Here is a 27306-nt window from a genome sequence, read left to right as displayed (position 1 = left end):
GTGGGTGTGTAGGAGCCTCTCTAGCTTAGTAGCCTCATGCCACACATAAAATACAATATATTTTGAACCTATGCAGGATTGCTATGAGAGAGTACTGCTCTCCTTCCAGGACTCAACAAGAAGAACACCTGGGTATGTCACACCACATTCAGGAAAGCCCAAAGCTATGGCTTCTCCTCAAGTATTTATAGTTCATTCACAAACCTCCCAGCTCAGATGCACTTTACCAATCAAGGGTTATGTTTACCACAGACAACACTGTAAGATCACACAGCTGTCATTCCACCTTTCGTAGATTACAGAGAAAGAGTGCTGGAAGATCACCAGGAGGCCATTTTCACAGGAGACAGGAGAAAGGGTTTATTAACCCTTTGCTCACACATACTAAGGCACAACACCATAAAATTTCAGAATGTTAGGAATAAAGAAAACAACCTAAAAACCTTCCAGATTTTTGTTTTTAAAAAGTCTCAATCAAAGTTTTAGTAATTAGAATGGCTTCATACCTTTCAACAACAGCTACAGAACCTACAAGTCACTGGGGGAGTATCTTCAAAATTCCAAGGAAAAACAGTTTCTAAAATAGAAATGCAAATCTATATAAACTATTAATCAAGCTTAAAGGTCGATCTCTGAGAGATGCAGAGACTTAGAAAATTTTCCTTAATGGACCATTTCTCAGAAACTTTTGCAGAACCCCCATCCCCACCACACCAAACAAAGGAGTAATCCAAGAAAGAGTTGCAAATCCAAGAAATAGATCTCTCATAGGGAAGAAGCAATGTCTCAGAATAGTAATGAATAGAGATTTCAGGACAGTCAGCAGGCCTAAAGAGCATATCATAGAGCAGTATGATGAGGGAATTATCCAGGGGAAAGAAGAAATTTATATTTCTGTCAAAGGATTTGGGGGTGAATTACTGATTGAATATAAAAAAACTAAGGAAACAAACAAACAAAAATCATCCAATAACCCTGGGGTGAAAGAGGGATTTAAGCGCAGAAAAACCACTCTAATTCAGCTATGTCCTGTCTTTACTGTGCTGGGAGAATGGGAAGGGGGAAATGGAGGTACATTGGGAAGGAGGGTGTTGGCTTTCAAAACTTTTGGTTTACTGATCTAACAGCCATTTCTAATTCCCTTTTCCTTTGTCTCCCCCACACACTATATTCCCTTGGCTGGAGAAAGGCTAATTACTGCCTTCCCAAGCTTCTCTGGTAGCTATGGGTGAACACGAAACTGTTCAAGTCAATCATTTGTAATTAGGAGTTTAGTAAGGGTTTCTGGGAAAGCTTTTACTTTCCTTATTGAACAAGTAGATTTGGCAGTCATTCCCTTTCCTTTCTTTTTGTCTTGGACATGGATTGATGCCTAGAGCTGCAACAGTCACAAGTGCAAACATGAATCAACAAACAAAACGTGGTAAGGATGGTGGAACAGAAAGGAAGAGCGTGAGTGACTGATGACATAGATGAGCCACTGCGCTGACTCTGAACAGTCTGCCTCTAAGACTTATTAAATGAAAGCTCAGTCAGGTTTTCTGTTACTTACAGCTGAACGCATAAAAAATTCTTAGCTAATACATGATAGATGAGAGTTAAATATTCATTCTCTATAGCAGGAAGTCAATACATGATATCTAAAGATTTAAAAACTAAGAAATAACATGTTGAAGCATGTTATTTACTTGGAAACATGACAGTAAGCACCTGAAGAAATAGCTAAAAGAATGAAAACTGGATGCCACTGAGGAGTGGAAATCGAGAAAGGTGGGGCTGGCGACTGCTATTTTTCTTTTTCTTCTTTTTTGAGACACCGTCTCGCTCTGTTGCAAGGCTGGAGTGCAGTGGTGTGATCACAGCTCACTACAGCCTCGACCTCTGGGCTCAAGCAATCCTCCCACTTCAGCCTCCCATGTAGCTGGGATCACAGGCATGTGCTACCATGCCTGGCTAATTTTTAATTAATTAATTTATTTTGTAGAGATGGGGGTCTCCTCCCAGGCTGCACTATTTATTTATTGTAAGCCTTATAGTAGGGTCTCTCAACATTAGCACTACCAACATTTTGGGCCATATAATTCTTTGTTGTGTGGGGCTGTCCTATGCATTGTTTATCAGTGTTTCTGGCCTCTGCCCATTAGATGTCAGTGGCAATCCTCCTTTTCCCCAATTGTGACAACCAAAAATGCTTCTGACCATTGCCAAATGACCTTGCAGGGCAAAACTGCCTTTGGTTAAGAACCCCTGCCTTATAGTGCTATTTTAAAAAATTTTTAATTATACTGTAAATGTATAATTTTCATAAAATTAATTATGGTTAAAGAGACAGTATGAAATAAGCTAGACAGAAAACTGCCAAATGTCATTTCACCTTTCAAATACCTCTCACTCTCCTTCACTGACCTTTCCCTAAGCCTAAGAATCCCACTCCTTTCCTCCCAGACAAGCACAGACAGAGCAGACACTTACCACCTAGAAATGCACACTCATAATGGCTGCAGGTCTTGTTTGTGCTTTGAAGGATAAGGTTATTGCCAGCCCCTTCCTGCGACACTTGAAAAACCTCATTCAGAGGTATTAAAGTAATTCTTTCACTTTCTTTATCAAGAAATTTTTCAATGTCAACTCCAAGGCATGTGTAGATGGATAACACAGTGAGCTGGTCATCAGCAGCCTGAGGTTTGACTGAATATGCCAAGGTAAAATGGCCAAACCTGGCTTGGTTTAGCCCTCCAAATGTAAATGAAGTGCCCTGGCTTGTTCTATATACCACATTTTTGGAATTGGCCTCACAAGGTCTTCTCAGCAACTGCAGGGCTCTTGTCAGGTAAAAGTGGAAAGCTTTGAACTGGAAGCCATAGATATAATCTTCTCGAGATTGCCCAGCCATCTTCACAGCTTCACTGAACAGATGGTAAAAGGGAGTTTGCTCTTGAGCTTCGGAAATATATGCCATCAGGGCTATTCCATGGTTATCCTTAAAATTCACAGGGAGAAAGATTTGAGTCTTTCGGGCTGCCCATTTGGCTTTTGCATTTTCCCACACAGTATCTAATTGCTGGTGGCTTGCTTTTTCCTCCTTTAGCAGTTGGGGAACGTATTTAATTTCCATCCTGTCAGTACATTTCAGGTATTCATCATCAAATGCATTATCTGCCATGTCTAACACTTCAGCCTTCACCTTCAAAGGAAAAAGAAAGTAATACTCTTGAAATAAGAAATTTAGTGAGTATCATTTTCTCTCACATTATTACCCCCATCTTCTCATCCCTTGCCAAAATTCTCTCCTTACTTATAACCAACTTTGGGTAGGATTTTTATGCAGGAAGTATATTCCACTGCTACTGATAACTTTTCTCAGCTGTGACATATTTGTGTGAAAGAGTAAATGTCAGTGGGTGACAGGGTGACAGGTATGGGTGAGATTGTGCCTGTAGCTCATTTATCTGGACATTATGGTACAGAGCAAAGAACAATGAATGTGAAGCTAAAGAAATGGGTAGCAGTCCCAGCTTTGAACAATATTCTTAGCTAGATTTCTTCGACCCGTCAAGGCTGTTAGGAATTTGAAGTATCATATGCAAATATTATTCATGATCTATAACACATAATGACAAACATTACTCCTTTTCCTTTGGGGTTGCCCCCTCCCTTGTCCATATGGCTTGGGTAGAAATGATTTTGCATTTCCTGGATAAGCAGGTGATCTAAGTCTAGCAATCAGAGCTCCCAGAGGAAAAAAATGAATCTTTCTTCCTTTAAAGCTATAAGCTCTAAGGATAATATTGACCTAGGGCTTCCAACAGTTATTCTTTTTGTTCCATGGAGAATTCTGTCTGAAAATAAAGCAACAAATAAGGCTTGCTGAGCTGAGAAGTAGAGATAAGGCCCTGAAAACATACTTTAGACACTGAGTTAACTGTACCTGAAGACTGTGTTCTTCACCAATTCTAAGAATCAATAAATTCCCTGTTTGCTTCAGCTAGTTTGAATTGTATTTCAGTCACATACAACTGAAGAGGCATAATGCCACATACAACTAAATTATACATATACATATGTTCACATACCATAAGAAGCAGGGTGGTGTAATGTAATCAACACTACTTTGAAGCCAGGCAGATCTGAGTTCAAATCCCATTTGTTACTAATTAGGTATGGGAAAGTTACTTGACATTTCTAATCCTCAAGTTTTCCATTTAAAAAAATGAAGATAAAACACCAGACTCGGTGGCTCATGTCTGTAATCCTAGCACTCTGGGAGGCCAAGTGGGCAGATCATGAGGTCAGGAGTTCAAGACCAGCCTGGCCAACATGATGAAACCCTATCTCTACTAAAAATACAAAAATTAGCTGAGCGTAGTGGCAGGCACCTGTAATCCCAGCTACTCAGGAAGCTGAGGCAGGAGAATCGCTTGAAACCGGAAGGAGGAGGCTGCAGTGAGCGGAGATTGTACCACTGCACTCCAGCCTGGGTGAAAAGCAAAACTCCGTCTCAAAAAATAAAAAATAAATTAAAAATGAAGATAAAGTGGAGGAAATAATATCTGAACTGCGGGATGGCTGTGAGAATTAAATTACATAATGAATATATGCAAAGCCCTTTGTCCCATGCCTGGCACTTGTCAAGTCTTTAACATGCTGTGGTTATTATTATTTTTTTCATAAGGTCTTTCTCCAGTGTGATGTGGTTATTTTGTATTATTTCATGTTAAGAACATATGTATTATACTGTTAGTTCCTTAAGGGTAGGATCTGTATCGTTTTTATCTTTGAATCCTATGCACCTAGCACAGAACCTGGCAAAATATTCAAGTGAACTAAATTAGAACCCTGTACTCTGGCTTACGGATCAAAAAATAAGATGATCAAATCTCCCCAGGAATACCATTTATGGGTTTCTGCAAATAAAAGGATAATGCCGGCTGGGCGCGGTGGCTCACGCCTGTAATCCCAGCACTTTGGGAGGCCGAGACGGGCGGATCACGAGGTCAGGAGATCGAGACCATCCTGGCTAGCACAGTGAAACCCTGTCTCTACTAAAAAATACAAAAAAATTAGCCGGGCGAGGTGGCGGGCGCCTGTAGTCCCAGCTACTCGGGAGGCTGAGGCAGGAGAATGGCGTGAACCTGGGAGGCGGAGCTTGCAGTGAGCTGAGATCCGGCCACTGTACTCCAGCCTGGGCGACAGAGCGAGACTCTGTCTCAAAAAAAAAAAAAAAAGGATAATGCCTCTTTCATTATTCTATACTTGTATGGTGCATAGTTGCATAAGTCTCCTTAGGGACCTCAGTTGGAGACTTTATAGACACATTTAGTCAGAAGCTGTTAAAGTTACAGATTCAAAAAAAAAGTTACAGATTCTATGTGAATGATTCTTAAAAACTCTCTCTCTTACTGTGTGTGTGTGAGAGAGAGAGACAGAGAGAGAAAGAGACAGAGAGAGACAGATACATTAACTTGTAAAAGCAAAACAAAACTTGCTTCCATATCCTGCCCTAGGTATCTCCTTTCCCGTCTCTCTTCTCTCCCTCATGAACAAACATCTTGAAAGAGATGTCTATCCTTGCCATCTCCACTTCATTTCCCACTTATAGCTCAACCCTCACCATTATGGCTTCCCACCCATTTCTCCACCCAAACAGCTCTCACTTAAGGGAGCATTTCTTCTTAGACTCTTTTGCAGACCCAACATATTCCAGTTAGCCACTAAATGTTGGAGTTTCTCAAGGCTACATATTTTCTAACTCTCAACTCCACGCTCCCCAGGCAGTTATATACATGCTTACAGTTTCAATTATGATCTAAATATATCTGATCTATCCTGTAAGTGCCAGTCCTATATATCAAATTTATTTGTCTACTTAACACCTCCACTTGAATGTTCAAAGACCCTTCAAACGTAACATGTCTAAGACAAAACTTACAATTGTACAGCCACAACGACCTGGTTCTTATTTAAAACCATCCATTCGTTTGTGAACTTTTCCTACATATTTCCTTCTCAGACACACTCCGTAGCCACTCTATCACTAAGCTTAACAAACATCGCCAGAGTTCTTTCTATATGCCAGGCACTAAGTGTTCGGCAACCTTGTGAGGTAGGTACTACTATTAGCCCCCCTCCTTTTTTTTTTTTTTTTTTTTTTTTTTTTAACAAAGATAAGGAAACTAAGAGATTGAGACTTACATGGAATTGGAATTTGAACTCAGGCAATCTAATTCCAGAGTCTTGTCCTCTTAACCAAACTGTTCTGTTGCCTCTAAAGAATGAGAATGTTTCCAATGACGAAGACCATGGACATTTATGTAGCACTTGAAGAAGAGTGTAATTCTGTCTTCAGAACAACCATTATAAAAGGTTGAATAGAAAATCATTAACACCATTTTACAAAAGAGGGAACTGTGCCAGCTTCAGAAACTGTCCTGATTACTAGCCACGGAGAATTCTGCCATGGAAGTCATTGAGACCCCTGTAGTCCTGGGTTTGTAGGTCAGTTTCCTGACATGGGAATTTGAGCTTCAGGAGATCAAATCACTGCTATCTCACAGCCAAGAAATGCACTTTCCTCCACAGCACAGAATGTACCACAGTGCAGCTTGGGTGCCAATGTCTGATTTATTTTCAAGACTTCAACACCGTATAAGACACCAGACTCTGAAAACACCTCCCACATTCCTTACATTATGTCAGAGTTGATCTATGTTCCTGTCTTTTCCCTATGCCTCTAACAAGTCTCCAAATGTCTAATTTTAGACATCAAGTCTTTCTGGCCAGACATCACAGCTGATTGTGTATTTTGTATGATGTGTGCCTTTAGCAGTGGCAAAGTTCATAAATGCCACCACTATTCAGAGACAACTGAACAGATACTAAAAAACAGGTACAAAAGGCTAGGTGAACAAGCTGATTATATTTCTCTGATATAACCACTGAGAAAAAAGGTCATACTGATGAAATTCAATTACCAAAAATTTCTTACAAAAACATGGAAATGACCTAAAGGTCAAGGAGAGAAATTGGCTAAACAAATCACGAAACAATTACAAAACAAATACACTTAAATTATGCTGCAAGAGTATATTGAAAACCAAATCAAAACCACATTGAAATACCACTTCATATCCTCTACAATGACTATAAATGATGAAAACCAAGTAACATGTAACACAAGGATGCAGACATATTAGAACCCTAATATATTGCTGGTGGGATTGTAATACCGTGCAGCTAGTGTAAAAAAGTTTGGCAGTTCCTAAAACAGTTAACATAAAATTACCATACGACCCAGCAATTCCACTACTAGGTGTATACCCAAGAGAAGTGAAACATGGTCACAACAATAGGTAATTTTGTTATCATGAATCATAAATCATAACCCCCAAATTCATTTTTACACACACATTTCCTATATATAAGTAAACTTTACTCTGTAATGCTACCAAATAACCAAATAGTGTTTGTCTTATCTCACTATGTCAAGATTACATGATTAGAAAACATTTTAAAAAGAAAAATAAAACACATGTTCACACAAAAACTTGTACATAAATGTTCACAACAACACTATTCGTAATAGCCATAAAGTACAAACAACCCAAATGTCCATCAGCTGATAAATGGATAAACAAGATGGGGTACGGCCATAAGACAGAATATTACTCAGCTATAAGAAAGAATGAAGTACTGATAGGACTCCTGAGAACATTATGCTAAGTGAAACAAGCCAGACACAAAAGGTCACATATTGTATGATTCCATTCAGGTGAAATATCCAGAATAGGCAAAACCATAGACACAGAAAGTAGATAGTGGTTGCCAGGGAATGGGGGATGGAGAAAATTGGGGCTGACTGATAATAAGTACAGGGTTTCCTTTTGGGTTGATGGAAATGTTTTGCAATGAGATAGTGGTGATGGTTGCAGAACATAATGAACATACTAAAACCACTGAAGTAGACAGCTAAAAACGGTAAATTTTTATGGTATGTAAATTATATTTCAATAAAAAACATACTGTGACACAGGCAACAGGATACACAACAATTCTATAGAAAATGGATTAGAATATTAAATTCAAAAAAGGATAACAGTTTAAGAATTTAAGATATTTTTTAAAAGGCGTCTAAAATGGTACACAAATACAGAAGTAATGTGGCAGCTAACAACATGGGGAAAAAAAACAAGTGAAATATTATATTTTACATAAAAATATGTTACAGATGCTTAAAGAGTCAATTGTAAATAAAATCATAAAAGTTCTGCCAGAAAAAAAAGTGAGAAAATCGTCATTAATTAAAAAACATGTAATCAAACAATGCAGCATTATCTTATTTGGAGAAAAACATATTTTCAGAATATCTGATGACATGTGAGACATGCAGCACAGTATTAACTGAAAATGCAAAGAAAAAATACTACGTACAGTGTGAACCCATTTTTTTAAATTAAAAACAGTATACACATAGAAAAAAGCCAAGAAGTCTGTATACACCAACAGGTTGGGAATCATTCCCTCTGAGTGGAGGGATTATGAATAATCTTTACTTTCCTCTTTTTGCTTAATTTTAATTTTTTCAACTTTTTACAGTTAATGTGTCACACATTTAAAATGAAAAGAGTTACTTATAATAAATTAATTTACCTATCCTACCTACTTTCATTTCCACCCTCAAGCCACACAGATGCCTCAGGTAATGTTATATCAAGAATTTCCATTCCAATGACCACATGCTTCCCATTCCCAACATTACCTGGAAAATGTCCACTAGAATCATGGTTGCCAGCAGCATGGTGACTATTTCAAAATGTCCTGTCTTCATTTTTCTCTTCTAAATTAAAATAAAGAAATTTCAAATCAGTAGACTCAAAAAAGAGATGTAGGGGAGTACAACAGGATGACACTGTGTATTTTTTCGTTTAGAATGCGAGTGGATAGCATGATGGTCAGGAAGTGATTATCAATAAATTCCTAACGGGCTACAAAAGCAATTAGGCTTTATCTAGTGGTCTAACGCTCTCATTCTACAGACGAGAAAACAAAAACTCCTTAGAATTTCAGTGATTTGCTCAAGATTAAATCTGTCCATTTCCATACTTCTCCAGACATGTCATCTCTCCCACCACAGTCACTGGGAGTCAAATTTTCTTCCCATCGCTAAATCTCCCCTCAGCATGCACAGGAAATAACACAATCAGACTGAAAAACAGCAGTCTCAAATAGGTCCCCTAGCTCCCAGTTTCTAAGAATTCTCCAGGAATATGTCCATGCACATTATCCATTCTTCTATCTTCTTTGCACATTAAGTCATGCCCTTTTGAGTGGGACGGAGGAGATGATGAGGCCATAGTGGTACAAAGCAGTGGATTGTCAGAGATGGCCCCCTTCCCACAAATACTCACAATCAAGAGAAGCCTGAGGGTAAAATAAGTGTGTTGCATAACTTTCTAAAGGCGGGAACAAGAATAAGAAGGAACTGGGTAGGCAGCAATTCTAAGATTATACAACTATTGGCTGAATGCCTAATATTCATCCCAGTATTTATGATACTGTAACTCAAATGAAGCTTTTATCCTACCAATCACCATATTCTGGATTCTAAAAATGAGAATGAACAGCACAGGGGAAGGGAGACAGTCTTCCCTTTTATAGATCATTTTGGCCTCAATTTCCCATATTTCTTCAGAAGCAGTTTTGTTTTGTTTTTACTAAAAATACTAAAATATAGTACCAACATGCTACTTTGTGTTAAACTTCTCTTTCCAAAAAAGATTTGAATATAAGATAATAGATATCTGTCACAAGGCAATATATTTTAAGCAAGCTTTGGATCAGGATTTTCCTAAAAATTGTTCATTTCTTTAGTCTGAGTGTAAATAAGTCAAAAGGTTTACCTGGCTTTTGTGCCTTTGGAGGAAGTTTAAATGATGCTAGGCCTCAAACTGACTCCCCACTCTCAGTTGTGGTAAGCGAGTCTTCAGGATGGGATGTTGTTGACAGTGAGAGCTGAGACGGGAATGCTTTTCTTTTTATAAACACCCCCAGCAGTAGCTTGGCAGTGGCACATTACGCTACTTGTGTTCCGCTATTTATATCTGGCCCCCACACTATGCCTTGGAATCACTGCTGTTAACACTTTAAATCTCCAAGAGGCTGGTAAAGCCATAGCCATTCCCTTTAGCCACACAGCACGTTCGGTTCTGAGCCCACAGTTCTAGGCTTCTCTCAGAGAGAAATGACTTCCCATTCCTAATCCTTTGACACTGAGATATCAAACTAAAGCATGGATTTTACTCTAGGCTAAGTGATTCACATAACTAAGGGAACTTGCTTTGTTAATCACTGGCAATGGTGACAGCTATCACCATTTGCTCAACTAGCTTACTGTATTTCAGGTACCTTGTCAGGAGTCGGGATACACAAGCAAGTGAAACAAAGTACTAAAAAGCACTCACGATCTAATAAAAAACATGAACATGCATACTTAACCAAAATACAAAATGTTAAGAATCCCAAGTATAGACAAAGTCCAGTGATAACACTAAGGAGGGAAGGATTTGGCAATGCCTGCAACTAAAGCTCTCATTTGCGTAACGTATACATGGTAAATATACTGACTGCAATGCTGAGGAACACTTAGGGTTCACTGACTGTGGATTAAAAAAACACAAAAATGTCCTAAGAAATTCACGCATACATACACCACAATGCATTAATAGAATGTTTATAGTCGCACTATTCATAATAACCCCCACACTGGGGGTCCATCAATAGTAGAATGTCCATCAATAGTAGAATGGTTAAACTGTAGTATATTCATACAGTGAAATTTTATATAGCATTGAAAATGAACAAACTCTGACCATATATAACAATGTGGATAAATCTCACAAAATTTTGAGTACAAAAAGAGATACAAGCATGTTTATACTATATGATTTAATTTATATCGAGAACAAAATTAGGCAAAACACTTCCAAGGCATGCGAAGTCAGAATAGAGGTCACCCTGGGTAGTAGCTAGTAACTGGGAGGGCACAGAGGAGCATCTGAGATGTTAGCTGGGTTCTGCTTTTTGCTATGGGTGCCAATTACATTGACACATTCAGTTTGTGAAAATTCAGCAAGCTATATACTTATGATATGTGTATTTTTTTGTACACACATATATTACTTCAAGAAAACATTTTCAATTATCATGAAATACACCCATGTTTATAAAATCCAACTCTACTCTTTAGAACTGAGACAAGTTCCAACCTTTTCCCACCTCACTGGCTTGGCAATCCAAGATTAAATACACAGCACAGACTCACTCCCAGAAATATCATTTTTTAAAAAGCAAGAGTTTGGTTAGAAAGAAAAAAGAGAGTGTGCATGTTTTCAGGCCTTAGGCTCACAATAACCTGCTTTTAAGTCCCAGGTATGTAGACTTACAGGAAATGAGGTAGAGAAGTTCTCCTGTTGCTGGCCTCCCAAAACCTGCCAGACTCATCTATATATCACACAAACGACAACGTTCATCAAAAAGAATAGAACAAATGCGAGATGACATTCACGGCAAGTTTGGCCTTGTTTATACCCAATGTGATTTTGTTCCATTCCTGTTTTGTTCCAGTTTTTAACTAAATTTCTTTCATTCATTCATTGAACAAATACTTGAGTCCTTAAAATATGCTAGGAACTGTTTTAGGTACTAGAGGTATACCAGTGAACAAAATGGATAAATATCTTGCCTTTGTGAAGTTTATATTCTTGTGGGAGGAAGTAGTCAAATAACTAAAATAAGTATGTAAATTATACAAGTATGTTAGAATGTAGTGAGTGCTATGGTTTTGGCTTTTGTTTATAAGCAGCACAAAGGAGACTAGGAGTGCATGGAGTGTTTGCAATTTAAATTGGATTGTTAGGGAAGACTCACTGAAAGGTGATATTTGAGCAAAGACTTGAAAGAGATCAGTCATGAAGACTGTGGTAATCAAACACAGTGAATAGCAGGTACTAAAAGACCTGAGACAAGAGAATGCCTACTTTTGTTTGAGGAACAGTAAGCAGGTCAATATGGTTGGAATATCAGAGTAGTACAAGATAAGGGTGAGAGAGGTAAGGGGGTGGTGGGGAGACCATGTCAATCTTTGTAGGCCACTGTAAGAACACTGGCTTTCACTCTAAGAGAAAAGGAGCAAATCACAGGTTTTGAAAAGAGGTATTACATGATCTATTTTTTTTAAGAGGATCACTCTGGCTGTTATGCTGAGAATGGTCTGCAGGGTGAATGTAAGACGACTAATTGACAGGTTATTATAATAATGCAAGCAGAGATTATGGTGGCTTGAATCAGGAAGGCAGCATTAAACGTAATGAGAAGTAGATGTGTATGTATGTGTGTTGTTGCTGTTGCTGAGGTGGTATGAAGTGGATGTCTGAGTGTATGATGGTATGAAATGGATGTCTGAGTGTATGTTTATGTTGTTGCTTTGTTGTTGTTTGCTTGTTAGAAACAGGCCATTTTTATTTGAGGCTGTTAAAAATCTGACTGTTGTAGGTTAGACACAGTATTTCCCGATATGATAAGGAAAAGCATTTGTGGGTTCTAAAAGTCTACTATATTTTCAAAAATGTAATAACTCACAAAAAAAATGGAAATGATCTATAAAGATACCAATTTATTATACAGTTAAAGTGCTTGTAATCTCAGAGATTTGGGAAGCCAGGGCAGGGGGATCGCTTGAAGCCGGGAGTCCTGGCCAGGGCAACACAGGGAGACTTTGTCTCTACAAAAAGTTTTAAAAATTAGCCAGGCATGTTGGCACATGCCTGTAGTCCTAGCTACTTGGGAGGCTGAGGCAGGAAGCTCTCTTGAGCCCAGGAGTTCCAGATTACAGTGAGCTATGATGGTGCCACTGCACCCCAGCCTGCAACAGAACAAGACCTCGTATCAAAAACAAACAAAAAAAATGTTTAGACTTAAATGCAGGATATAATTTGAAGATTGAGGCAATAGGATGCACTGACAAACTAGATGTGGGCTGCAAGAAAAAGAGGGGAGTAAAGAATAGTTCCAAGATTTTTAGCTTGAATAACTGGAAGGATGGAGTTGTCACTGACTGACATGGAGAAGACTGTGTGTGGAAAAAGCATCCTGGAACTCAAGCGAAGAAAATATTTTCAAAACAAAGGAAAGATCAAAGGTGTTAAAAGCTTCTGATAGGTCAAGTAAGATGAGGACCGAGAACTGACCATTGGATTTAGCAATGTGGAGGACATTGAAAGTTTTGAAAAGAACAGGTCTGATAGAACAGTGGGAATGAAAGCCTGGTAAGAATGGCCTAAGAAAGAATGAAAAGAGGAATTGGAGACATTGGAGGTGGTTGATATCTTCAACTCTTTCAAGGAGTTTTTCTATAAAGGACATAAAAGGAATGAGGCAGTAGCTTGATGGCGGGACTGGGGAAAAGGTAAAGAAAAGAGTCCAAGAAATTTTTTTTTTTTTTTTGAGATAGAGTCTCGGTCTGTCACCCAGGCTGGAGTGCAGTGGCATGATCTCAGCTCACTGCAGCCTCCACCTCCCTATCTCGGCTCACTGCAGCTTCTGCCTCCCCAGTTCAAGCGATTCTCCTGCCTCAGACTCCTGAGTAGCTGCCCACCACCAAGCCTGGCTAATTTTTGTATTTTTAGTAGAGATGGGGTTTCACCATGTTGGCCAGGCTGGTCTTGAACTGCTGGCCTCAAGTGATCCGCCCGCCTTGGCCTCCCAAAGTGCTGGGATTATAGGCATGAGCCACTGTGCCCAGCCAGAAAGATTTTTAAAGACAGAAAAAAACCAGCATGTTGGATATGATCTAGTAGATAAAGGAAAAAACTAATAATATAGGAGAGAGAGGGTAGAATGATTGGGTTAATCTTCTAGAGTAGGTAAAAGGGGATGAGACATAGCATACAAGCAGATGAGGTGGGCTTAGATAAGAGCAGGAGCAGTTCATATAATATGAACAGGAGGAAAGGCACAGTATATTGGCAGATACCGGAAAGAAGTGGTTGCAATAAAAATTCTTTTCTACTTGCTTCAATTTTCTCAAAAAAGTAGTAACAAAAGATGATGGTTTAAGTGACAGAGATCTGAAGAAACTGGAGAAAGAATGAAACAGTCATCTAGAAAAGGAGAAGAGTGAATGCATTATGATTGCTGGGCTGCATTAAGGGCCTACTTGAATTTAAAATGAAACCACTTAAGATGGTTGTGTTTTTCTCCATCTACATTCAGTTCCATGGTAGATGCAGACTAAGCTACACTGGATTGAATAAAAACTGTAGCTTTTCCAAGCAAGGATAAAATGATTACTTTATTTTATTGAATGATTATGGGCAAAAGATCTGAATTGACACTTCACAAAGGAAGATATATAAACGACAAATAAGTAGAAAACGATGTTCAACATTATCAGCATCAGGTAAATGCAAATTAAAACCACTATACATCCACTAGAATGGTTAAAATTAAAGACTAACAACATAAAATGTTGATGAGAGTATGGAGCTACCAAAACTTTCATAAATTGCTGATGGGAATGCAAGATGATACAGCTATTTTTAAAAAAACAATTTGGCAATTTTCATAAACTTATATATTTACCATGTGACCCAGTAATTCTACTTACAGGAATTTATTATACTTAAAAGAAATTATTAAAGTGTGTGCTCACACCTGTCAAATGTTCATAGCAGGTTGATTCATAGTAGTCAAAAGGTAGAAACAACCCAAATGTCCATCAACTGGTAAATGGACAAACAAATGAAATAGCACTCAGCAATAAAAAGAAACAAACGTCCTCAAAATGTTAAACATAGGGTTACTACATGATCCACAAATTCCACTCCTAGGACTATATCTTGGGTATATGCCCAAGATCCAGAAATTCCACTCTGAGGCCTACATCTTGGGTATGTTCACACAATAACTTGTGCACAAATATTCACAGCAGTCTTATCTATAAATATAATAGCCAAAAAGTGGTCTAGATTTCAATCCAAATGTCCACCAACTAGTAAATGGATATACAAACTGTGATATACCCACGCAGTGGAATATGATTCCACCATAAAAAGGAATTAAGGCCGAATGCAGTGGCTCATGCCTGTAATCCCAGGACTTTGGGAGGTCGAGGCAGGCGGATCACTTGAGGTCAGGAGTTTGAGACTGGTTTGGCTAACATGGTGAAACCCCGTCTCTACTAAAAATACAAAAATTAGCCAGACATGGTGGCGTGTGCCTGTAATCCCAGTCATTCAGGAGTCTGAGGCAGGAAAATCGCTTGCACCCGGGAGGCGGAGGTTACAGTGAGCTGAGATAGCGCCACCGCACTCCAGCCTGGGTGACAGAGACAGACTGTGTCTCAAAAAAAAAAAAAAAAAAAAAGGAATTAAGTACTGATACATTTATGTGAAATGTCCAGAACAGACAGATCTATACAGACAGAAAATAGATTAATTTTTTTTTTTTTTTAGGGCTGGACGTATAATGGGGAAGTAAGGAAGACTGTTAATGCGTACTAGGCTTCTTTTTAGAGTACTGAAAACATTTCATCTCCCCAAAATGTCACCACATGTCCTTTGTAGTCAATCTCCTCCCTTCACCCAAGGCTCTGGAAGTCACTGATCTTCTTCCTGTCACCAGTTTTGCCTTTCCTAGCAAGACATGTAACTATTATCATACAGTCAGTATGTCATTTTTTATGACTAACTTCTTAGCATAACACTATGAAATCTATCCATGTTGTTGCATGTATCAGTAGTTCTAAAAATGACTGCAGTGATGGTTGCACAAATCTTTACACACAATAAAAACTATTTAAGCCATGCACAGTGGTTGGGGTAGCTGAAGGAGGATCACTTGAGCCCAGGAGTTCCAGGCCACTGGGGCAACAGAGTGAGACTTCATTTCTTAAAAACAAACTCATACAAGCAAATACTTTAAATGAATTTCTTTTCTTTTAAACTTTTATTTTAGGCTCAAGGGTACATGCGTAGGTTTGTTATATAGGTAAACTCGTCTCAGAGGGGTTTGTTGTACTGATTATTTCATCACCCACGTACTAAGCCTAGTACACAACAGTTACTTTTTTCTGATCCTCTATCCTCTTCCCCTTCCCACCCTCCACCCTCAAGTAGGCCCCCAGTGCCTGTTGGTCCCCTCTTTGTGTCCATGTGTTCTCATGATTTGGCTTCCACTTACAAGTGAGAGCATGTGGTATTTGGTTTTCTGTTCCTACCATCAGTTTGCTAAGGATAATGGCCTCTAGCTTCATCCATGTTCCTGTATAGGACATAATCTCATTCTTTTTTATGGCTGCCTAGTATTCCATGGTGTATATGTACCACATTTTCTTTATCCAATATTCCTAAATGAATTGTATTGTATGTGAATTACGTGAATTATATCTCAATAACCATGCTTTGAAAAAGAATAAACTATTAATACATGCCACAATATGAGCATGAGGGAACATTATTTGGGTGATGAAATGTTTTATATCATGATTGTAGTAGATGTCACATGATGATACACATTCGTCAAAAGTCACAAAACTGTACACTTCAAATTTGTGAATTTTATTTATATTAATCATACCTAAATAAAGCAAATTTTAACAAATAACAACAAAAACTAGCTTGCCTACATACTCCCTGAAATTTGTGTATTTCAGGGAGAAAACGAAATACACAAAATGAAGATAAGGAAAGATCTTCCATGAAAGATGAGGAAAGAGAACTAGGTGAGCCAAAGAGGCCTAGAGTTGTAGTAAGACAAATACAAGGTACTTGTATCTTAGGGACTGGATGCCAAGGCAGGACATTACAGTAGTGAATGCAAATTTCTATCATCCAAAGACCAAGCAGGATCAGATACCTCAGGGAAGGCCAATGACCGCTAGAGGTCAGCACCAGAACAAGGTATTTATCCAATGGCAGGCCACTGCTCTTAGGAAGAAAAAGAACTCTGAATTTAAATATTTATTCAAAGAAAACTGTTTCAACTTAGAAGTGACTAAATTTTAATTGACAATATTAAGTGTTTTTACCATTAGTTTTTACTGTTAACATGGGGGTTTGTGAACTAAGTTGATTTCCAATAAAGAGAAATACATACTCCTTTTTGCACATGATTCCTCACACTATGACATTCTGACATTGGGAAAAATTGTAGTTTGTTCTTTGTTCTGTTAGTTCTAGCTGTTAGTCTGGTCTCCAGCAATGGTGACGTTCAATTGCTAGCTCAGTAACTTAGTATTTTTTATAGATTTTGGGAACCTGGTTGCTAAATTGCCTCATCATAGCCTTCTGGCACTGGGCATTCTAAAGACAAACAATTTCCATGCCCTCTCACCCTGTTCGGTGGCCCTCCCACAAACTCAAGATGCACTCCCTTGCCCTTGGTGGGCATCTTCTTACAGAAGATCATAAACTTGTTTGTACCCCAGTTACCTTCCCTAAGCCCAAGGGAGACCTAGGAATTCTATCATGACAACTTTGATTTTAGAAAACTGGAGAGGATCTTTTGTCCTTTCTCAATTCATTCTACTTTGTTATGTTCAACTTGTTAAATATAATGCTTTTTCTAAGAGACCTTAAAAATTCTCCAGTACGCCCAAGTGATGGTGGCAGCCACTCCAGTTGGCCTACCATCATCCCAGCTGTGGCAGGAAGGTGTGGCCAGGGCTGCCTGTTCCACAGAGCAGGCAGGAGCCCTGCCCTTTTGGGCAGCAGTGCAATTGCTCAAACTATGGCAGCAGACTCAGGTATCCCTGTACTCTTGGGGACCTGGGAAGGCTCCCCCTGTCCTCACAAGCTCGGAAGTGCCTGCTCCCACTGCTTGGCTTCTCCCTGCTGTTGGCTCCCACTCCAATCTTGGAGCAAAGTCAGGCTGAGCCCAGGCATCATGAACAGTGGGAGGCAGAGGTGGAAGGGGGTGGGTCTCCAGTGAGGTCCCTCTGTCAGCTCAGGGAGGGCCTGAAGGCTGGGGGCTGGGTTGCCAGCTCCACTGACTGGGGTGGACACTGGTGCCTTTTCCAGGCCTGCCCATGACCACTCATGGGCCAAACAGCATGCACTTCCTCTCCTCTGAGGCCCATAAATAGCTGGGCTCAGCCAGAGTTGAGCAGACGACAAGATGACCAGCAGCAGAGAGGAGCTACCCTCTCTGCTAATAGCTTCAGAGATATGCAGAGACTGCCGAACGACCTGCCTGCAGAGAGGAGCAGACCTCAGGATGACCAGAGAGCAGAGAGGAGCTGCCCTCTCCAGGGCCTTCTTCTTCCTCACCCTTCATTTGTCTTCTTCTTCTTCCTCACCCTTCATTTGTCTGCATACCTCATTCTTCCTGGACGCAGGACGAGAACTCGGGCAAAGGACCCACTGGCAACAGAGGTTTACAGGGGAAGAAAATCAACACCCCAAAGATCCTGTAACACAAGAAGTATGAAACGAAAAAATCTCTGCTGCTAAAGGATTCCCTGAAAATTACTACTGTGTTTCTAAACCCCTACATCAACCCCTTCTAGGGTTTCAGTCCAGAGAAGCCACAGGAGTCTGAATTCTCTTTTCTCCTTTTCTCCGTTCTAGAATCAGGTCTTCTAATCCCAATTCCTGTTAGGCATACTTCCTATGTGCTATTTCTTTTGCCTTTATCCTATGTTGATAATCCTATCTTGTTCTGGCATTATCAACCTTTTCCTTCCTTTAGACCACTAAGGATAATCTTAAAGGTTACTGGAGTACAGACAGACTTTATAAAGGGAATGAAACACATACCTATTTAGTAGTTTCAAAACAATGCATATTATCCCTACAACATTCAATATATAATGATTATATTGCTTTATTATATTTAATATATTGATGTTATATAATACAACATACTAGTATATGTATACATTATAATGTAATATATTATTATATTTGCGGACACATCCTACTGGTAGATTTTAGGTCTCTAGGCTTTAATTCTCAACTTTCTTTCCCCCATTGCAGTGAGAGACACGCATTCTCATCAAGTACAGGAGTCTCTATGACAATGATTTCAACAAGAGTGTGTGTGTGTGTGCGCGTGTGTGTGTGTGTGTGTGTTGGAGGGTTGTATCAGAGTGTGGGAGGTTCAAGAGGTCCTTGAATAAGGCCATTTCATTATAACATTAATGAGAAAAAACCTGATTCTCAGCCAGGGCCACTGTCTGTGTGGAGCTTGCACATTCTCCCCATGTCTGTGTGGGTTTTCACTAGGGACTCTGGTTTCTTCCCACATCCCACAGATGGGCATGTTAGGAGAGAGGTTTGGAAATGAATGGATGAATACAAATTATTGTAAAATAAAAATTCCTAAAGCATACAATACAAATGCACAAGATTAAATGATTCAGTACAAAAGCACTCAGTGAGCCCGCCATATTTGTAATTGTTTGTTTTTGAACTTTGTGGTGGTAAGAGGTGCACCTCACAATTTTTGCTTTGCAAACACTCCCTCCTTGATTGAACTCACCACCACTATGGCTACCATTACTCACGCCTGTAATCCCAGCACTTTGGGAGGCCGAGGTGGGCAGATCACTTGAGCTCAGGGGTTCGAGACCAGCCTGGCCAACATGGTAAAACCCCGTTTCTACTAAAAATACAAAAGTTAGCCAGGCATGGTGGCAGGTGCCTATAATCTCTGCTACTCGGAAGGCTGAGGCAGGAGAATCGCTTGAACCTGAGAGGTGGAGGTTGCCATGAGCCATGATCTCGCCGCCACACTCCAGCCTGGGCAACAGAGCAAGACCCTGTCTCAAAAAAAAAAACCAATTTACTCAATATTCCAACTCCCATCTTTCTACCAACACTGATAATTGAAACAATATTGTTAGTATATTTTATAGCATCCACTTTCAATATTCTCTTTTTGGTACTCATTTTGTAATAAGAGGACATTAGCACTGATACCCTTCCCTTCATCTCCTTTCTCCTTTCACCTCCCAATTTCCATCAGTAGTTCTTTTATCTTTATGTTGTCAAAATGTAATAACATTTGCTTTTTGTTCTGTAGCCATGCTTTCAGTACAGGTCTATTCTAAAATTAAAAATAAAAAAATATGGTTTACTGCAAGTTTATTGCAATCAGGTGTATACTCTTTAGTATAAAGACAAGACATAAGTTAGGATTTTATTTCCATCTCCGCTGTTTCAATGTCATGATCACTATTCACACTCAAAACATTTTTATGTCAAGATCAAATGAATGCTCCTTTCCCATACTCCACTAATCCCTTAAAATCGTGCCCCACTTTTGTTTCTTTCATATTTAGATCACTAAAATTTTTTATTTTTCCTTTAGTTTCTGAGTGCCTTTTTTGGTGGTGATGGTAGTGGTGATCGTGGTGGTTGTTGGGAAAAGTAATATTTGTCTCCATCACATACCTAATGTGCTTCTATCTCCAATTCTATTGCTTGGAATCCATTTTGTTCTTATTCTTGAAGACCAATTCTAACCTGGACTAACTGCTCTCCAGGCCAACAACTAGGAGATTAAAAAATCTTTCAATGGAATCCCTGGGTACTTTTTCCATTTCTTGTATTCCACAGTGTTGTTTTTTTTTTAATTTAATTTTTGTCTCATGCTACTGTATCTACAGCTTTTTGATTTATCTTTGTTTTGTAGGAATATATTCTGAAAGTATTTCTTTAAAAAGGATGCATGGAAGATAAACATTTTCAGTGCTTTCATTTTTGAAATGTGAATCTGATGAACAGTTGGGATAGTATATAATTCTAGGTTCAAAATATTTTTTCCTCAGAACTTTGTATAATACATGAATCTCTAAAAGATTTGTATAAATTCAATGTCTAATGCCAAAATTATTCTATTTTTCACTATCATTGTTTTAAACTAATTCTCAAGTGCAGGCTTTATAATACTTTTAACTTTCTTGTTTTTATGTTCTCCGTCTCTGTTAAATACATATAAATACATAACTACTTTATATATATATACACACACACACACACACACACACATATATATTACTACTTAAATATCTATTGGGAAATTCTCATCAAAGGAATATATATGGCACAACCAGAGAGACCTTATTGTAAGTCCATTTTCTTATTTTTTCAGCAAAATTCAGGATTTTTTCATATTTTCTTTTTGTGAATCTTGTCTTCCTAACTAGAGATTTAAGCTTCTTTTAATCTCATTTTAAACTACTCATTTCTCTCCCCATTACTTCCAGCTTAAAATGGTATAAGGTACAGAGAATATATTCAAGATTTAGTTAAGAGAGATTTGCTCAGCAATGCTTTTAACTCTTTCTGAATTATACCTTGAATCTAGTATATACTTATTTCTAATTGTAATAAGTTTTTACAATGACTCATTCATTCATTACGTTTTATCTACAAATGTTTATTGAGCACCTACCACAGGCCAAGCACTATTCTAGGTGTTGGGATGTTATCAGTGAACAAAATAAAAATCCCTGCCTCCAGGAAGCTTACGTCCATCAAGTAGTAGAAAAAAAGGAGGAAGGCAATAAACAATGAAAATAATAAATTAGTAATTACGCAGTGAAAGAGATAAAGTAAGAATGAAGAAATGTGAAGTGTGGGGAGTTGGGGCACACTATAGTATTAAATAGAGTGATCAAGGTAGGCCTCACTGAGAGAGTGAATTTTAGCAAAAACCTGAAGAAGGTAAGGGACTTAAACAAGTGATTAGCTGCAGGAAAGTATTCCTTACAGAGAGAATAGCTGGAAGTGTATTGTTCAATGGCCACTAGCCACCACATGTAGTTACTGTGCATTTGAAATGTGATTTGGTTTATAAAAACAAATTTTTAATTGCATTTAATTTAAATTTAAAAACTGATAATTGATTTATAGGAAAAATTTTAAGTATATTTGAAACAACTCAGGCATGTAAATCTATATTTCAACTATAAATTTTATAAAGTGTATATACAGATCAAGTATTTCTAATGGAAATTTCATATCCAAATGAGAAATGCTACTGCCTGTGTAAAATATTCACAGGATTTCAAACACATAGTATTTAAAAAATGGTGAAACATCCCATTAACATATATTTGGTTAAATAAGTTATTAAAATGATTTTCACTTCCTTCTTTTTGTCTTTTGATATGGAGCTACTAGAAAACTTAAAACTACATATGTGGCTCACATTTTGTTTATTTTGGACAACACTGAGTTAGAATACAGAGCCTGCCTATCATGCCTGAGGAAAACCAGGATGGCTCAGAGGTGACTGGGGCTGAGTGGGTTAAGTATAGAAAATAAGGTCAGAGAGGTAAAGGGTCCATGCCATATATGTCTTCGTATACCTTTACTTTTTATCTATAGTAATAGCATAAATTATTATGATAGCACAAATTATCTATGATAATAGCAATGACTGAAATTACAAGGTTAAAGGCAGAATTGACATCTGCAACCACTATCTTTGCTGTGGGAAATTTCTAGGAAACCATTTGGCTCTATTAACTGTGCCTCTATCCGTACTGTAACATGGCACAGGTAGGATGGTGGTTAGAAAGGGATTATAGTTAAGCCTCATTAAAGTCCTGGCAGTGAGCAGGACTGAACAGTCTTCAAAGAGTAAATCTACCAAATTCCCATGATGCCAGGCCTAGAGAGACTCTAGCAGTGTCAAGCCAGATCCAGCCCAGTATTCCTTCTTTCATTTATTCTCCATATTCCTCTCGCCCATTGTCTCCTTCCATTCAAGATTGCTTCTCCTCAAATATTTTAATCTGCATTTTTCTCCATATAAAAATCTATGTTGATTAACATAGATTTAAGAAGAAGAGTTTAAATGGGATGGAAAATGATCTACTGCTATTCATTTATCAGCTGTAAGATGTCCAGATGACCAAAACAGGACCTTCTGAATTGAGGACACAAAACCTAATTTTTGTTTTGTGTCCTCAGGTACACAGGACCTAATTTACTGATTGGAAAGACCTTGTGGAAGTTATTCCTTCCTCAGTAGGAGGGAAAAAAAAGAAAGAAAAAGTTTTACTTTTAGCCCTGTACATTTCCTTTTTAAATGCAGGAAGGGGCACTATTAAGTAGGTGAGCATTTTACATAACATGAAGAATAAAGCAAAATTGTCCCTGGGTATGACTAATGTTGTAATTAAGAATTTAGTTATTCATAAGGAAGAGAGCTGCCTAACCAGGAACTTTTCTTTTTTTTTTTTTTTTTTGAGACAGAGTCTGGCTCTGTGGCCCAGGCAGGAGTGCAGTGGCGTGATCTCGGCTCACTGCAAGCTCCGCTTCCCGGGTTCACACCATTCTCCTGCCTCAGCCTCCCGAGTAGCTGGGACTACAGGCGCCCACCACCACGCCCAGCTAATTTTTTGTATTTTTAGTAGAGATGGGATTTCACCATGTTAGCCAGGATGGTCTCGATCTCCTGACCTCGTCATCCGCCCGCCTCGGCCTCCTAAAGTGCTGGGATTACAGGCGTGAGCCACTGCGTGCGGCCTCAAATATATTTTATTAATCAAAACAGGAACTATTACAATCAACACATTTTTGCCAATGAGAAATAAGTTTATTTATTCCGGTAGCATAAAAATCCTTGCTTCAGGATTCAAAGAACTCTTGGAAAGCATTTTCTGCATCCTGTTGAAGCATTTTCCCTGCAAAAAGTTGTCAAGATGCTAGAAATGGTAGTCAGTTGCCAAGAGGTCAGGTGAATATGGTGGATGAGGCAAAACTTCACAGCCCAATTCCTTTAACTTTTGAAGCGTTGGTTGTGCCACATGCAGTCAGGTGTTGTCATGGAGAATCGGGCCCTTTCTGTTGACCAATGCCGGCTGCAGGCCTTGCAGTTTTCGGTGCATCTTATCAATTTGCTGAGCATACTTCTCAGATGTAGTGGTTTCGCCAGGATTCAGAAAACTGTAGTGGATGAGACCGGCAGCAGACCACCAAACAGTGACCATGACCTTTTTTGATGCAAGTCTGGCTTTGGGAAGTGCTTTGGAGCTGCTTCTTGGTCCAACCACCGAGCTGGTTGTCGTATAAAATCCACTTTTCATTGCTCGTCAAAATCCGATTGAGAAATGGTTTGCTGTTGTTGCGTAGGATACAAGACTACACTTCAAAACGATAGTTTTGATTTTCGCTCAGCTCACGAGGCACCCACTTATCAAACTTTTTTACCTTTCCAATTTGCTTCAAATGCCGAATGACCCTAATGACTGTAGAATAGTAAATGCTGAGTTCTTCTGTAATTTTTCATGTAGTTCGATGATTACTCTCAATTGGTTATTGTCAACTTCCCACAGCCCACCATCACGTTCCTCATCTTCAAGGCTCTCTTCTCCTTTGCAAAACTTCTTAAGCCACCACTGCACTGTATGTTTGTTAGCAATTCCTGGGCCAAATGTGTCTAACATCATTAGACAAAAAGCATAGTCCAATACAACCCCCACTTCCGACCTACAGATGCTCTGCTGAGCGGCTGGGCGAATCTGTCCCGCCAGTCAGGGCCCGGCTTCTTGCATCAACAGACACTCTGCGACCCTTCCAGAAGCCTCGGCTAAGCGGGAGGCCAGGGTGGAGGCCACCACTGCGAGGACGGTCCCCACCCAGCCGCGAGGAGCTCGCGGTTCCCCCAACTAACACAGTTTTAATGGCATTCTTGTGATAGCTCACAATTATATATCTTATTATTTTTATTTTTATTTCTTTTCTTTCCTTTTTCTTTTTTTCTTTTTTTTCTTTTTTTAGGCAGAATCTTGCTCCGTTATCCAGGCTGGAGTGCAGTGGCATGATCTCAGCTCACTGCAACCTCCGCCTCCTAGGTTCAAGCAATTCTGGTGCCTCAGTCTCCCAAGTAGCCCAGCTAATCTTTGTATTTTTAGTAGAGACGGAGTTTTGCCATATTGGCCAGTTGAGCTTGAGCTCCTGACAAGTGATTCGCCTGCCTCAGCCTCTCAAAGTGCTGGGATTACAGGCATGAGCCACCATGCCGGCCTATCTTATTTTTTTTCTGTCTCCACTATCCATCCTTCTTTTCCTCAAAAGTAAACCTCTTACCTTTCATTTCCTTCATTATCTACCTCCTCATCTTTGTGAATTTGTCTCTCTTTCTACTTTGTCTCCACTAAGGCTACCAATTTATTTATCTTCTGTTCTTAAGAGCTGCAAAGATTCTTCCTTGATAAGCTTCCTTCAACTAAATGGAAACAAAAACTTGTTCCTTGCTCCTCCTTAATTGCCATTTCCATTCATTTTCAAACATGTGACCTAACATGCCACAGCAGGGACTCTGGATATAGGTGATGTTTAAGTCTCTGCAAAATGGTGGATCATTTTTAAATGCTTAGCAATAATGATAATTTATAACAATTTATAGATATCCTTTATTAACTACTTAATTACACACAAGGCACTGTACATTTTATATTGATTAAACTATAGTTCTTATAATAAACCTAAAAAAATGTTATTAACTTTTTTCCCAAGGTTGGAAACCCCCAGGAAGTAACTATCATCAGAACATAAGTCAAATTTAAAAGAAAACTAAAGATACTTAATGCTTTTTAATGTAAGCTCACTCTTTCTGGAACAGGAAATCTTAGCTTTTAAAAAATAGGAAGCAAAACTAAAAGGGGTAATCCCTCTTGCAGATAAGAACATGAGACCATCATCCATAATGACTTTCTCTTCTGAAGTAACTCTTTAGTGAGTTCCTGTCTACTCCTACTCCAAATATCAAACTCAAATGCTCTCTTCTTAGCATTTACATAAAACCGACAAAAGGCTACCCTCAAACTATTCCAGAAACATTGCCATCTAAAATTGTCCTTTAGGGAAAGAGACTCCAGAAATTCGTGCAGAAATCCACTTCAGTGGTTCACAATCCTTATTCTTCGGCATTCTTCTCATTTACTCTTTAAACCAACATTTACTGAGCCCCTAACTAAAGTGACAATTCAGTTGAAGACTGAAGAAGTAGGAGTTAGGGAAACAAAGAAAGGAGGGCCTTCCAGTCAGATAAAAAAGTATGTACAAGGTACTGATGGCATACATAGCACATGTTCAAGAAAATGCAAGCCATTTAATACAGCTGGACAGCATGGTATGTTTTAAGGAACACAATGAGTTGGGGAGGAAAGCGGAATCAGATCATAAAGAGCCTTGTGTGCAATGCTTAGAAATTGGAACTTTACTGAAATGGCAATGGGAAACCATGAAGTAGAGGAGAAACATAATCTGATTGAAAAGGTCACTTTCATAGAACACAAGAATGAGTTACCAAGACATTTTAACCAGAGGCAGGAAGATGTGTTGGGAGATTACCTGATAAATCCAAGTGAGAAGTGGTGGGAGCTTGACCTAAATCAGTGATAAACTCCAAATCAAAACGATTTGGTATCAATTATATAGAGTAGGGATGTGTAGAGAAATAGCATATGAGAAAAGGAGTTTATAGTGACCCCCAGATTTCTGGCTAAGGAGTCTGAATGGTTAGGAGCAACATCAAGAAAAAAATATGAGCAGGTTTTAGGGAAAAGAGTTTCATCTCAATGTAACGAGTCTGAGGTCCCAGCCAGATACTGTAGAGAAGCTATTCAATAGGCAACTGACTATAGTTCATAGAAAGATCTGAGATAGTAATTTAAATTTGAGAGTCATTAGCTGCAATAGTTTGTTACTGTTGCTGTGGCAAATTATCATGACTTAGTGGCTTAAAATAATACACATTTCTTATCTTAAAGTTCCCAAATCATAAGCCTAACATAGAACTCTGTAGGCTAAAATCAAGGTGTTGACAGGGCTAAGTTACTTTCTGAGGGTCTAAAAGAGAATCAATTTCTTTGCTCATTCAGGTTGTTAGCAGAATGCAGTTCCTTGAAGACTTAAGATTGAGACCTGTGTTTCCCTGTTGGCTGTCAGCTGAGGGTTATTCACAGACTCCAGAGGCCACCCACATTCCTTGGTGTGCGGTCCTCTTTCTCCATCTTCAAAGCCAACAACAGCAAGTGGAATCCCTCTCATACTCAAATATCTCCTGCCTCTTCCCCTGCGTCTCTCTGACTGACTGCTCTGTCTTCCTCTTCCACTTTTAAGTGCCCATGTTATACACTGGGTCCACCCAATATATATATATATATGTATTTTGAGGTCCATAAGTATAAGTCCAGTGTTCCTTTTGCCATGTAATATAACATATTCACAGATTCCAGGAATTAGGGCATGGAAATCTTTGGGGAATAATTATTCTGCCTACCATGTTAGCCAA

At 38.9% G+C, this 27306-nt stretch overlaps 1 protein-coding gene across 9 annotated transcripts in view; it reads right to left on the bottom strand.

The window, feature by feature from the left end:
* The window catches only part of LOC105477265 (ADP-ribosyltransferase 3 (inactive)), a 106753-nt gene that overhangs the window by 28344 nt on the left and 51103 nt on the right, over positions 1–27306 (bottom strand). For 7 of the 9 annotated variants that reach the window (XM_071093517.1, XM_011733693.3, XM_071093516.1 and 4 more), the window contains 2 exons: positions 8756–8833; positions 2473–3184 (listed from right to left, as the gene is read on the bottom strand). In XM_071093517.1, coding sequence (XP_070949618.1) covers positions 2473–3184; positions 8756–8824 — 781 coding nt within the window. In that variant the 5' untranslated portion in view covers positions 8825–8833. Of the gene's footprint in view, positions 1–2472; positions 3185–8755; positions 8834–9896; positions 10017–27306 lie in introns of those variants that run through there. The other 2 variants (XM_011733692.3, XM_011733696.3) reach the window with 2 other exon arrangements.

Source organism: Macaca nemestrina, chromosome 3, assembly GCF_043159975.1.
Source record: "Macaca nemestrina isolate mMacNem1 chromosome 3, mMacNem.hap1, whole genome shotgun sequence".
Lineage (NCBI taxonomy): Eukaryota > Metazoa > Chordata > Mammalia > Primates > Cercopithecidae > Macaca > Macaca nemestrina.
This window is presented reverse-complemented; position numbering and strand designations above follow the sequence as displayed.